This window comes from Xenopus laevis, chromosome 6S, assembly GCF_017654675.1.
Source record: "Xenopus laevis strain J_2021 chromosome 6S, Xenopus_laevis_v10.1, whole genome shotgun sequence".
Lineage (NCBI taxonomy): Eukaryota > Metazoa > Chordata > Amphibia > Anura > Pipidae > Xenopus > Xenopus laevis.
In genome coordinates this window covers 48,157,676-48,171,428 of record NC_054382.1, presented here as the reverse complement: position 1 = coordinate 48,171,428, position 13,753 = coordinate 48,157,676, and the positions used below count along the sequence as shown (strand labels likewise).

The following is a 13,753-nucleotide window of genomic DNA, read 5'->3' as shown; positions in this document are numbered from 1 at the left end:
CTAATAAGACAAATGATTTATGCATTCAAAGTTGGCGCAGGGGGCTGTCATCTTGTATCTTTGTTAGACATTTCTGCAATATCAAGACTCGCACATGCTCAGTGTGGTCTGGGCTTCAGTTGGGAGGTTAAGCTTAGGGATCGTCATAAATTATCAAAACAGCACAAGTCAAATAATATCTGCCATAGAAGCCAATACAGCAAGACTGATTAATAATCATAATATAGAGACTGCACTGTGTCTCTGGATACAAATCTCTACAGGAAATCCAACAATATTGCTCGAGTTCTGGGAAGTAAGGTGGGGGGGGTTCCCCCTGCCATTTGAAAGTATGATCGTTTACCTGCACAGCAGTTGGGGACCATCTGACAATTCCTATCCACAACAGTAAAAGAAGGGGGAATTGCACTGCATACAGTCAGGTTTATGATAAAAACTGTAGACATCTTTTAATTAAAGTATATTGGAGATAGATTTCTTTTTCATTAAAGAAAGTAAAAATGGGATTTTATATTTTTGCCTTTACATGCCCTTTAAGTGATTCCAATCATTTTGTTTCACAGGCATTTACAAACAGTGCTTGGGGTGAACAAATGTATTGGTTTTTTTTTTTGGTTTTTTTTACAGATGATACTGTATAGGCCCATACCTGTTTTGCAAAATAATGCTTTTCTGATATATAGAGCACCTAAGGGGATTAGGGAACTGAACTTTGGTCCTTGGAGGCAAGACATGATTTCCTTTTGTCTTCGGTTAGGATTTTCTCTTTTGATTTTTCACAACATTTTGGCTGATGGTTATCATGGTTTATGTAGCTGTTCCTTAAATGCAGTATAATTTTGTTTAATTGGTGACATGCTGTTATTATGTGTTGCAATGATAATCATTAGCTTTGGAGCATGTGCACGGCTCAGATACAAAAAAGGCAAATTGCTCCAATGTCTTGTATTCTCTATAGATAGTAATTTACTAATTGCCTTTTTTATACTATAGTTAAATAATTTAGAGGGAGACAATACAGCTGGTATTTTAAATAGAATTAAAAGAAAGTTACATTGTTGTGCTGCACGTTAATCTTCTCTGAAAACCGATTGTTCAGCAGTAAAGGGGCTGGAGAGACATGTTTAGATATTCATTTTTTAAATGATGGCACTCGATCCAAATTAAGTATATTTAAGATTTATATCAACTCACAGGCATAATGTCTTGGGAAAGTTCTGAAAACAAATTTCATCCCCCTACTGCGGAAAAGTTCCATTTTCTACAAGTCCACCATTACTTACACTCAATACACAAAACTCTGGGTTTTTCCTCCTGTTCTGCATTTGAAACATTATTAGGCACATCTATCAAAGGTCAAATTTCAAGTTCACATGATTTTTTATAAACTCCCATGAACTCGAAATTTGACCAATTGAAATTTTATTTAAAAAAATGGAATTTTCAAAACTCGGGTGAATAGGATCGACCTGAAAACTCAAAAAAAAACAACAACAAAAAAAAAACTTGAATGTCAGGAAGGCTGCAAACAACATCAAACTGATCCCAGGACGTCTTCCATTGACTAAAACAGCAATTCGGCAGGTTTTAAGCGGCAAATAGTCAAAATTCTAAAAGTGCCAGTGTATGATAAATCTTGAAAATCGAATTCTTAAAAGAACTGCAATGATGCAAACTAATATAATTCCTCCTACTTATATCAAAACTTGGGAGCAGGAATTGCGTCAAACTATGGACCCAAAGGCATGGGAGAGGATCTGGGAAGGAACAAATAAATGCTCTATCAATTTGATTCAAATAGAATAGACAAGTCCTTTCTATTGGCATAATGCCAATAGCCACTACATAAAGTGACAAACTAATAGAAAGCATGATGTTGAAAATGTCTTGGTAAGGGAAAAGTTTACATATCATGGTTGCTGGTCTAGGAAAAATGAGGATATGACTAACATTGTATAAATAAACAGAATATCAGACACAGGAAAAGAAAGGTGGGCAAGCAAGTTTGTTTCAATGTAAGTTTATTATGTTTGACATACATATAAATGAAAATACAATAGTCCTACTGTACTAGTTTTCTACTTCACTTAAATACACCATTTGACTCTTGTATGATATCAATGAAAGTATGGAACAATTGTAAATTATTGTGAAAAATAAAAGCTAAATAAAATGATATATATGAAAAAAAAGTAACATACTATACTATACTGAACAATGTTGTAAAGTCCACATTATAGGGGTAGTGCTGTGCAATTACCCTTGTTTGTTTGTAGTGTGGAGGTGAAATCCATCCGAGGGAGGGATATATCTAGGTGTTATTACTACCTGTTACTAAAGGAAAGTGCTCTAAATAGTAGTTGTGGTAATGGTCAATGCAAGTGTAAACCAGGACAAATGTAGTTTTCAGTAATAGGTATGAGTTAAGTATACTATGATCAAAAGCAAGTACAGGTATGGGACCTGTTATGCAGAATGCCTGGGACCTGGGGAATTCCGATAATGGATCTTATCTCCGTAATTTGGCTCTTCATACCTTCATCAAGACTACAAGAAATCATATAAACATTAAATAAACCCAATAGGCTGGTTTTGCTTCTAATAAGGATTAATTGTATCTTAATATGGATCATGTGTAAGGTACTGTTTTATTATTACAGAGGAAAAAGGAAATCATTTTTAAAAATTGGTGTTATTTGGATAAAATGGAGTCTATGGGAGACGGCCTTTCCGTAATTTCGGGGCTTTCTGGATAATGGGTTTCCAGATAATGGATCCTATACCTGTATTGCTTTTTTTCATGATAAATTGGATACGGGGGATGCTGTTTTATTAAGTTTTAGGAGGTCATAGTTTATTTTGCAGTGTTACAGTAACAAAATTATGGAGGGTGTAATTCCTCCAGGCATAGACTTCTAAGGTAGTATTTTCAGAAATGTTACTGATGCTGTGAGTTAGAATCAAACCCAGTCTCCACCCAACAACATTACTAGCGTGGGGCGGGCCCTGGCGCAGGACGTGCAGCCGGGCCCCCCGCCCCCTCCGTACACCCGGAACTCCGTAGAAGACAGTGGTGCGCGAGCTGCCGGGGGGCCCTGAGGGGGTGCGGGCCCACCCCCTGCTCCTCTGGTAGTTACGCCACTGTCTCCACCCCTATTACAACTACCAGTTTCCTACCTTCTTTATTACCATTTTCCTCTTTGATGTACTCCATTGTTTATGTTTACTGGCAACACATGGTTTAGTAGCATAAAAAAAAGCACTAACAGGGAGACGAACAAGGAGAATAAAGATTTAAAAAAAGATTAGGAAATAGGCTAAAAATTTTGCACATTTTGTTTTGGGCATGTGTACCAGAACAAAGTAACCACAGCCCTTTAGCAGGGAAGATCTGGGTATATGCAGATGCCCACAGGAGTTACCTGTCCTTTTTTATTTTTTTCTATTGAATTAAAGCGAATTCACTGTGCAGTCAGTTCTGATCTTAGGGGCCAAATCACAATATTTTTTATATATCAAATATAAAATTCACAAGGCAAATTAGTAATTTAATCAGATTCTCATCTACGTCTATTTTCTGTTTGATAATATATGATGACTCCAAGCTTAGCTTTTTAACAGCTGCCCAGAGCATGCTGAACATGTGCATGTCACCTATACTGCTTACAAAAAGCCAGCTTTGAAAGCCTGAATCATTACCCATATTTGTTTGTGGGGTTTAGTTCTCTTTTAAACAAATCCAAAGGCAAATTGTAACATAAAGGTATGTTGCCACTATTATAAAAATGGTATATTGGAGTACTTATACTTTAAATAGAAACAAGCAGTCAGTCTTCAAAGATTCCATCTACTAATAAATCACACTAAAAGCTGATTTGAACCAGAGATGCAAGCTGCTAAAGGAACAGTAACATCAAAAAATTAAAGTCTTTTAAAGTAATGAAAGTATAATGTAGTGTTGTGCTGCACTGGTAAAACTGGTGTGTTTGCTTCAGAAAGACTACTATAGTTTATATAAACAAGCTGCCATTTAGCCATGGGGGCACCCATTCAAAGCTGAAAAAAAAGAAAAGACACAGGATACACAGCAGATAACTGATAAACTATAAACTCTGTAGTATACAATGGGATTCTTCAGAACCTATCTGTTATTTACCGAGTATGCTGTGCTTCAATGGCTGCCTTCATGGCTACACAGCAGCTTGTTTATATAAATTATATTAGTCTTTCTGAAGAAAACACATCAGTTTTACCAGTGCAGGGCAACAGTACATGATATTGTTATTCTATTAAAACACATTTTGATATTACTGTTCCTTTAACTAGTTTGTGGGAATATATGCCTTGTCAGTGCACATTTATGAAGGTTTTGCTATCCAAGTATGCTCCTTATATATACAATATGCGCACAGTGCTGCTAGGTAATACAATTTTTTTGCAGAGTTGCCAAGTCCAAATGTGGAAAGCTTGGCATTTATTACCCCTAGATGGTAACCTATATTTGAAATCACACTACATTTACTGACCATTAAAATACATTCTGCTGGAAGAGGCACTGTCAGTGACATGTACTGTTTCAGGGCTGGGCCACACATTTATTAGAAGACTGGTAAAATTTTTACTGCTTTTCAACAGTAAAATACCATCAATAATATTTTCCACTGCAAAAACACAAATGCCCTTGTCATCCTAGACTCTTGTGTTAAGAGAAAGAGTAGTGTGAAAAGCAAAGCATTTTTGGAAAAAGATTTCAGGCAGTTAAAGGAATTTTTCGCTTATATGCTAATGATGTATTTCTAACTTGGTCTATTTTAGTTCTGCTAATGCCGCTCCTGAGTTTGAAGGACGAGGAGGAGAGGAGCTGGGCACAGAGATTGCATTCATGCTGTACAAAATATTTGATAATCGAAGCAGCATTGATCTTGAATCACTTTGCATCCAAGCCCGTGAGCATTGCTGGGTCCTCTATGTCGATGTTTTGGTGAGTAAAAGATATCATGGTAATTGTGTATTGGATGACTATGTCTGCCTGTTTTTCCTTCGGTAAAAACAAGACACTCCCTTAAATATACTCCCCTTTTTGAGTGAGCTCATTCAGTTATGCAACAAAAGGTGCAGAAACACTATCTGAACTGCCATAAATAAATATAAATGGATTTTATTTTTACACAGACATGCCTGATTCCACACATTATAAGAATGCTATATAATTTCTCTGGGACCAGCTAACATACCTCTCTTCCGCCACCAATCGAATACAATCCCTCTTCCATTGTATTGCATTGTGAAGTGATAGATTCTGGGACTTGACTCTTTGTTTTCCATAGTGGGTGGTGCTCTTGGAATGTGGTGGAAAATGTTTTGACACAATCTCAGTTGTATGCAGGAATCTACTTCCTAGTATTTGTTACTACAGTATTACTATTTACGGCAAACAACAGCTATATATAACTGTTTAAAGTATAATCTTCTAATGAGACATAGAATAAAGTAGTCGAAAAGTATTAGACGAGCACTCCGTATCCATCCATAAGGTTAAAATGTTAACTTTATTTTAAACAAGTTAAAACCATCAGTTCCCTGACGCGTTTCATATCTGCTGATACGTAGTCATAGGTATAGAGAATAAAGTAGCACAGTTAAAGCTTGTGTAAAAAATTAATTGGCATTTTAATAAAAGCCTCACCCTTTTAGTTTCAAGGGCCACTAACCATAGCAACCATGCAATAGCTTAATGGCAAACTGGAAGATGTCACTGCTACTTTGCAATGAACCAAAGCTGGGAATCAATATGCTGTCTGCTTACTTGTATAAATTCCATGCTTTGTCCTATGCATAAAACAAATTCATTCAGAGAGCAGATGTCATGCTATAGCAAATATTTACTAAAGACAAAAGCCCCAGGCAATGCTTTTGCAGCATCATGCTTATTTTTGATTATTTTATTTTTTATATATTTCGTATCCAGTACAAATTAGAGCTCATTTGAGCATCATTGACTTTTCAGTCCTCTAAATCTTAGAATATAACGATTCTACTCTGTAGAATTTCTCATTGCTCATAGTCCTTCCATAAAGGACTTTATTTAGTGTCTTTGCACTTGCAGTTTTTAAGATATTTAACAATGCAAACTGTCCATTTGACTCAATTTCTAATTGTCCATTGTTTGTGCCTATATAAACGTAGTTCTTTTGCCATTTCCATGAGTAGAGCAAGGTCCTTTGCTAATGCTAAATTGGCACACTGTGTTGAAAGGAATGTGAATAATTTTCTCTGTACTGAGGACCATAACCTTGCTTGTGGTGGTACTATTGTGTTTTTTATATGCTAATTGAAGTTCTCATTGCAGCTCTTGGAGTGTGGTGGAAACCTTTTTGACACAATCTCAGTTGCAGTAAAGGCAGCTCTGTTTAATGCAAGGTAAGAAATCATTTGCAGCAGCAATCAGAACTTTGAAAGTCTGATTCCACTTGCACACAAAACACAGAAAGAAATCACTGCGCTTTGTTTAACCCACGCTGTGGTGTTGACCAGCTGATATTTGTACACAAAAAAAGAGGAAAGATTGCCAGTGCACAGTTTGCCTTTAAAATAAATATTACCAACCGATTTATGTATGGTGATGTTCAAACAAATACGTTTTTTAAAAAAAATAAAATATTGCAAAAAATGAGGTGTTAGTACCACACTTTAATCAAATTGAGTTTACATATTTTGCCCAAAGTGTGGAACGAACACCTCATTTGGGGATTACGCACCGCTCCAATTTAGTGGTCCGGGTGCAGTGCCGCGGACCCACAGCAAAGGGAAGCGCCAATCAAACAACACGATTATGGAGTGCACTTCACGGTTTCCCAGACAGCAGTGTATTTGAAACCACTTTATTTCATAAATACATTTTCTGAATGTGTCTGGAAATGTGTTCATGAAATAACATGAGTCCGTGAAGTGCCTGCCATAATTGACTATGCTGCTTAAAGGAGAAGCAAAGGTTAAAACTAAGTAAGCCTTATCAGAAAGGTCCACCTAAATATACCAGTAAACCCTCAAAGTAGTGCTGCTCTGAGTCCTCTGTCAAAAGAAACACTACATTTCTTTCCTTCAATTGTGTTCACATGGGCTTCTGTACCAGACTTGCCTTCAGCTTAATCCTCCTTGCCCTGGGCGTGAGCATGTTCAATTTGCTCCTCTTCCTAATTGCCTGACAGGTCTTATTTCTGTCACTAAAAGAAAATCACACACAGATACTGCTTTCTATATCAATTACATATAACTGTAAAGCCATTGAAAATTTGTAATTAATGGATAAGGGAAAATCCTTTGAATTTACATGTTTCACTAGGCAAAATGTTATTTTTGGGTTGACACATGGTGTTTAAAGCATGCAAAACAGCCCAAGTACAACATTGCTCTGTACAATCTTACATAATTTATAATTTACTCTTCACATTCCATGTGCTTTTCTTTTTACTTCTCCTTCCTGTAATTTGCATGTTAGCACACACTTATAATATAACAAGCAGACAATGCAAAAAATGTTTCTGATGTTCTCTGCTGAGCATTTGGAAACAATAGAATCCACATGTTCTGTTAGAGAGCAACACATTTTCTAATGCTTATTGGGGGAAAAACTCATGCATAGCAGCCAGTGGCTGAAATTTGGAAATTCAGCTCTTTTAAATCTACTCACACCATATTATGTGTCAACGCTTACAGCAAGCTAGAAAACCGTTGCCTTATTGACAGGGCCGGATTTACATAGCGGGTGCCCCTAGGCCCACTGCCATTCGTCACCCGTGTTATTTATGCACATTTTCATGATCGGGACCTGAGCAATATGGACTGGGCACAGGAAATTTACTAAATTACTGTATCTTCTGCACATCCCCAGTGTTTTTGAACTAATGTGGGTGTGTTTGGGCAGCATGCCGCCCCCCTAAAATCCTGCCGCCCTAGGCCCAGGCCTAGGTGGCCTTTCCACAAATCCGGGCCTGCTTATTGACCAGACTATGCACCAGTTATATTCAAACTGATATTTGGGAAATAAAGCACTTGCATCATTTTAGTGTTTATTTAACTAAGAAGAATTAAAATTTTTATGCCAACAATGTGTTTAGGTATATTGTTCATTTAAAAATTCAATCCAGCATTACTTTACGCAAATTATTCATTCATTCATTTGGTATCCAGGATCGAGCTGCATCCTAGTTCTCATCCTACCTTTCTAAACGTTCCTTCTCTGTTACTCTTGCTAATAAATCCTCTCCCCCCCCCATTCATCTTAGTGTGGGAGTGCCTCAGGTTTCTGTACTTGGCCCTCCTTTTACACTCTTTAGGAGACCTTATATCTTTATTTGGCCTTGAATATCACCTGTATGCCAATATTTAGACACCCCTTAACTAACCACTGACATTCAGCCCAGATAGTAAACTGCCTACTAGCTATCTCCTCCTAGATGAACCAGTGCCACCTCAAGCTCAACTTGGCCAAAACTGAGCTCATGGTCTTCCCACCCAAACCTAGCCCATCTCTTCCTTTCACCATTACTATTGATGGCATTAACCCTCTTAATTGACCACACTGCTTAGGAGTCTTCTTCAACCAGTCTTTTTCCTTTTCTACTGCCAAGACCTGCCGTTTTTTCCTTTGCAACATAGTTGTAACAAGTTACGCCCCTTTCTTTCATAAACAACAGCCAAAACACTAATCCATGCCCTTATCCTATTCACCTTAGACTATTGCAATCTCCTACTAACCAGTCTTCATGACTCCCACCTCTCTCCTCTCCAATCAATCTTAAACTCCACTACCAGGATCCTCCTGCTCTCTCCTAAAAGGGAACCTGTCCAACCCCAACTAAAATCTTTTAGCATGGCTGCCTGTTAAAGGAGACGATAAATAATTTTATACTTGGGGGGTGTATTAAGTTAGGCACCCCCAAGTGATTGTATTTACTTACCTCACACTCCGGGCCAGTGCTCGTATCAGCAGTAAACTGCACAGGCCCGGGTTCTTCTAGCGAGCACCAAGGAACAAACCTCTTCCTGCTTCTTTGCTCATCAAATTTTCAGGGGCAGACACATGGGCAGTAGAATGAAATAGCTGACTTTTTAGTCCCAGTTAGGCTTCTCTCTGTACTGTGCATACGCAGCCGCAAGCTGCTTGGGGGTACCTAACTTTTGGCACCTCCAAGTATAAAATGACTTTCATTCTCCTTTAAACAAAGGATTGCATATAAATTCTTCTGCTACCTTTCAAAAACCTTCACTTCTCTGCTCTTCATTTCTTCTCGTCTCACTGTACTTTCTTGGCCATTTTCTCCACTCCTCTCAGAGCCACTATTACACCATCCACTGCCACTTTTCATCTTAAACCTTTCTATCTTGTTGCACCTTACCTCTGGAATTCCATCCCTGGATTCCTCTATAAGGAATTGTCTCTCAATCTCTTCAAGAAAAAAATTAGTATACTTTTTGTAGCTCTAGAATATTAGTCTAGTGCTGGTACCAATTGTACAATCCCTTTACCTTGTGCACTTTATCCCCTTGTGCCTGTATGTTAGCCACCCACCAATTTAGACTACAAGCTCTACTGGGCAGGGACCTGCTATATTTCTTATCACAAAGCACTTAAGCTATGTGTCCTTATATGAGCTATGTGTACTGTGTATATTTATTGTGTACTTTTATGCATTGTAATTTTTCTTATATTGTACAAAAAAGTACAATATAAGAAAAATTACAATGCATAAAGTACAAAAAAGTATTGTATGGCGCTGCGTCACCTTAACAGTGCTTCAAATAAAGTTATATATACATACATACAGTACTTAAAGGGGCGGTTCACTTTAGTATGTTAACTTTAGTAAGTTAACTTTAGTATGTTATAGAATTAGGCTAATTCTAAGCAACTTTTCCATTGGCCTTCATTTTTTTTTATAGTTTTTTTTAAATATTTGCCTCCGTTTCTGTTTCCAGTTTTTTAAGTGTGGGTGACGGACACCATCAAAAAAAAAAAAAATTCTCTGTAATGATACAAATGTAAGGTTATCCTCCATGTTTCATGTGTATTGTACCAGGATATACTTTAAATTTACTACTGTAACTTTTAGAATACCTAAAGTTCGAGTGTTGGAAGATGAGGAAGGTGGAAAGGACTTTGAGCTGTCAGATGATCCCTATGATTGTGTGCGACTGAATGTTGTTAATGTCCCGTGCATTGTCACTCTAAGTAGGGTAAGTGTAATATGCTATATTCATGACTTTTTATGTAGCAAGGGTGAAAAAAAAAATCACCTCAATCTTTTTAATGCTTTTTAATGGGGTGCTATGTTCCAGGGTGTGTATTTTACCCAAAAGGTGTACTATATGATTTTATTGATTAATTATTTTGTGACAGTGTTTTTATAGAAGGTCTTCATAAGCTTAATATATATTTGTATAATCGCAGATAGGCCATCGACATGTTGTAGATGCCACATTACAAGAAGAAGCCTGTTCTGTGGCCAGTCTCCTCATTTCAGTGACCAGCAAAGGTATCTTGACTTGCATGAGAAAAATAGGCAAAGGCAGCCTTGATCCTGAGAGCATCTTTGAGATGATAGAGGTAAGGAATTATACAAACAGGCCTATGTTTATTAGAAATTCATTAAAATATATTGTAGTTTTCTTGAATTTAAGAAAAATAGAAATTGTGTTTACAGTAATCATGTACCTTTCTCAATAATTATAACAGCATATGGAAGCATTACAACATTCTGCAGACATTCAAAAAAGCCCAGAAGAAGCTCACCCACATTTTGAATTCATTTGCTTTCCCCCATATCAGCTTTAATTATTGAAGATTCCATTTCATTTCAAAAGAGAATTCTCAGACGTTCCATATCCCGGTCTTTGTGTAATATTATGTAGAGTACGGAGCATGAACCCTTGCTATAGGACTTGCCATACTTCTGCCCTTAAGGTCCCTATTACTACATGCTGTGAACTATTTTTATCTTTGTTCATAAAAAATACATTTTGAAATATAAACCTCAAAGCAAAGCTAAATAAATCATTCAAGTGTTAAATTATTTAATATTATCTGTGGTGCAACAATGATTGAGGATGGGCTTCCAAGAATATGAAAATGTTAGGCTTTAATGAATGAGGGAGAATCATTTAGATGAGCTATTTCCTGTGAGATGTGGTGTTACCATTCATAATAATAAAAGCAGAACAAGCACCACACCATGATGACATAGAAATCAATAACATTGTTAATTGGTATTATTCATCACAGACACAACGCAGTAGCCCCAAATGATATCTCACTGGGAACTTGTTCATTGCATGGAATCCCAGTGACATCATAAGCAGTTGTCACACAGTTCTCACAGTGCCCTCAACTGGACAGATATAGGTATACAGAAAAATGTTTAGGTATTGTCTTCGTTTTAAAGCATAAAACAGCTATAGGATTTTAGATATGGCGTTACCATATTATCATATATATGCATATATATGGTTCACCTTTAAGTAGATTTTTAGTATATTATAGAATGGCTAATTCAAAGCAACTTTTCAATTGATCTTCATTATTTTTAGTTTTTGAATTATTTGCCTTCTTCTAACTCTTTCCAGCTTTCAAATGGGGGTCACTGACCCCATCTAAAAAAAACAAATGCTCTGTAAGGGTAAACATTTAAACTTATCTATCCATTGTACTCGTCTTTCTATTTCGTCCTATTCATACTCCAGTCTCTTATTCAAATCAATGCATGGTTGCTAGGGTAATTTGCACCCCAGCAAATGATTGCGGAAATTGCAAAATAGAGAGTTGATGAATCAAAGCTAAATAACTCAAAAACCACAAATAATAAAAGATGAAAACCGATCACAAATTGTTTCAGAATAGCACTCTCTTCATCATAGTAAATGTTAATTTAAAGTTGAACAACCCCTTTAATGTAAAATATTTTGTAAATGTAGAATGAAGTTGTTTGATAAGAAACTTTTTCTTTTCTTTCTGTTTTGTCTTAGACAGGGAAACATGTTGCTAAATCATTGCACACATCGCTACAAAGTGCATTAAACCAAGAAGAAAGCTTAGGAAACAAGCGCCAAAAGATCGGATTTCTGCGATAAGTTTAATTGAAGCTCTCCGATGCAATAAAGAGTTCTTTTATACATTTGTCTGTACATTATTATGCTGCTTATTATAAGTAGTAATAAGGAGGTGAAGCTCTTATTTGCGCATTTGGGCTGCATTTGAGAGGTAAATTTGGGTACATGCAAGAGCTAACGGATTCCAGTTTATTCTGCCTGATTGTATCTGCAATGCTTCAGACCTGAATATTACTGCAGTTGTGTTCCATTGAAAATGTTTTTGACACGCACATATTATATATTAGACTTGAAAAATGCACAGGGAAATAAAAAAACACATATAAATGCAGTGCTGTATTCGCGTTTTGGCATTTTCCACATGTATTTCATGCATGGTGAACATGCATAAACACCCATGTGTAAGGGCTCTAACATATGAGTCCTTACCTTCACCACGAAGAGGTTCTTTATTTTTAAAAATTACATCCTCATTTAAAGGAGAAGGAAAGCTCCAATCCAAGGAGGATACCAAATGTTAGAACACCCCTAAGGTTAGTAATGACTTGCCTGATACCGCATGGCAGTTCTCCTGTCAGCAGAAAACTTCACTGGCCTCGGGCACTTGCGAGTAAGTGATCCTCTTCTCTACATGGGTCAAATTCACTAAAGGGCGAATTTTTGCCAGAGAACGAACCACCACACTTCGCGCCACTTCGTCAGGCGCAAATTTGTTACCACTATTCTAATTCACTAAAATGCGAAGTTGTGCCTCAGCAGCCAATCACGGGCGAAGTTTTGCGTCATTAAAACGCCAGTGTGAGCATTTCATATCGATCTTTTGCTAGTGTTCAGTTCTGCTGAGCGAAAATTCGAGGAAGTAGCTTCAGTTCGCCAGGTCTAAGGTGGTGAAGGAAACTCTGGTGAAAGAGGTAACATTCTGTGAAATTTACTGTAGTGAATTTGCGGAGTAATGATCATCCCCTGAGTGAAAAATCGCCTTGCATTAGCGTGCAAAACTGTGCTAGCGACTGTCTCTTTCATTAGCGAATTGTCCTCTACGCCTGTAAGTAAAATTGGTGATGTCCCTGTGGATGGCTTTTCTGATGAATTTTTGATAGCAACTTCCCCCTTTAGTAAACCTGCCTCCTTATTTTTTTGTGCAGGCACACATGCACAGTAGAGTTAAAAGCGGGACTCCATTTTTGATCTACTGTGCATGCATCAGACGATGGATTTTAAAGAAAGAAAGAAGGGAGGAAGAGGATCACTCGCCTGCCCCAGGCCTATGCAGTTTATTGCTAACAGTAGCATTGGCCCGGGGTCTCATTACAATCCTTGGGGGGACCCTCTTGGATTGGGGCATTCTTTCTCTTTTTTTTTTTTTTTTTAAAAAACCTGAAGATTTCCAGTTTGATATTTGGGGAATTGATTTGAATCTTTTATTCACTTAAATTGAATGCACTCCCTGTGTCAGATGTTGGTTATATCAGATGCACGCTACTCAGGAACACCCAAGGCAAAATGTTTTGCATCATGTGAAGGGAATTTTGACCACAACAATTCTCTATTGAGAGCACTACTATGGTCAGAAATGCCTCATTGTAAAGGCTCAGAATTGCTCACTGCTTTGGCCTTCAGTGCATTTAATAACAATAAGGTGTATGTG

At 37.2% G+C, this 13,753-nt stretch overlaps 1 protein-coding gene across 1 annotated transcript in view; it reads left to right on the top strand.

Annotated features, from left to right (window-relative positions):
* exosc7.S (exosome component 7 S homeolog) overlaps positions 1-12,436 on the top strand; it is a 15,784-nt gene extending 3,348 nt beyond the window's left edge. Inside the window, exons 4-8 of the mRNA NM_001093297.1 lie at positions 4,816-4,981; positions 6,350-6,420; positions 10,113-10,236; positions 10,451-10,606; positions 12,022-12,436. Of these exons, the coding sequence (NP_001086766.1) occupies positions 4,816-4,981; positions 6,350-6,420; positions 10,113-10,236; positions 10,451-10,606; positions 12,022-12,126 (622 nt within the window). The 3' untranslated portion in view covers positions 12,127-12,436. The remainder of the gene's footprint in view (positions 1-4,815; positions 4,982-6,349; positions 6,421-10,112; positions 10,237-10,450; positions 10,607-12,021) is intronic.
* The last annotated feature ends 1,317 nt before the right edge of the window (positions 12,437-13,753 follow it).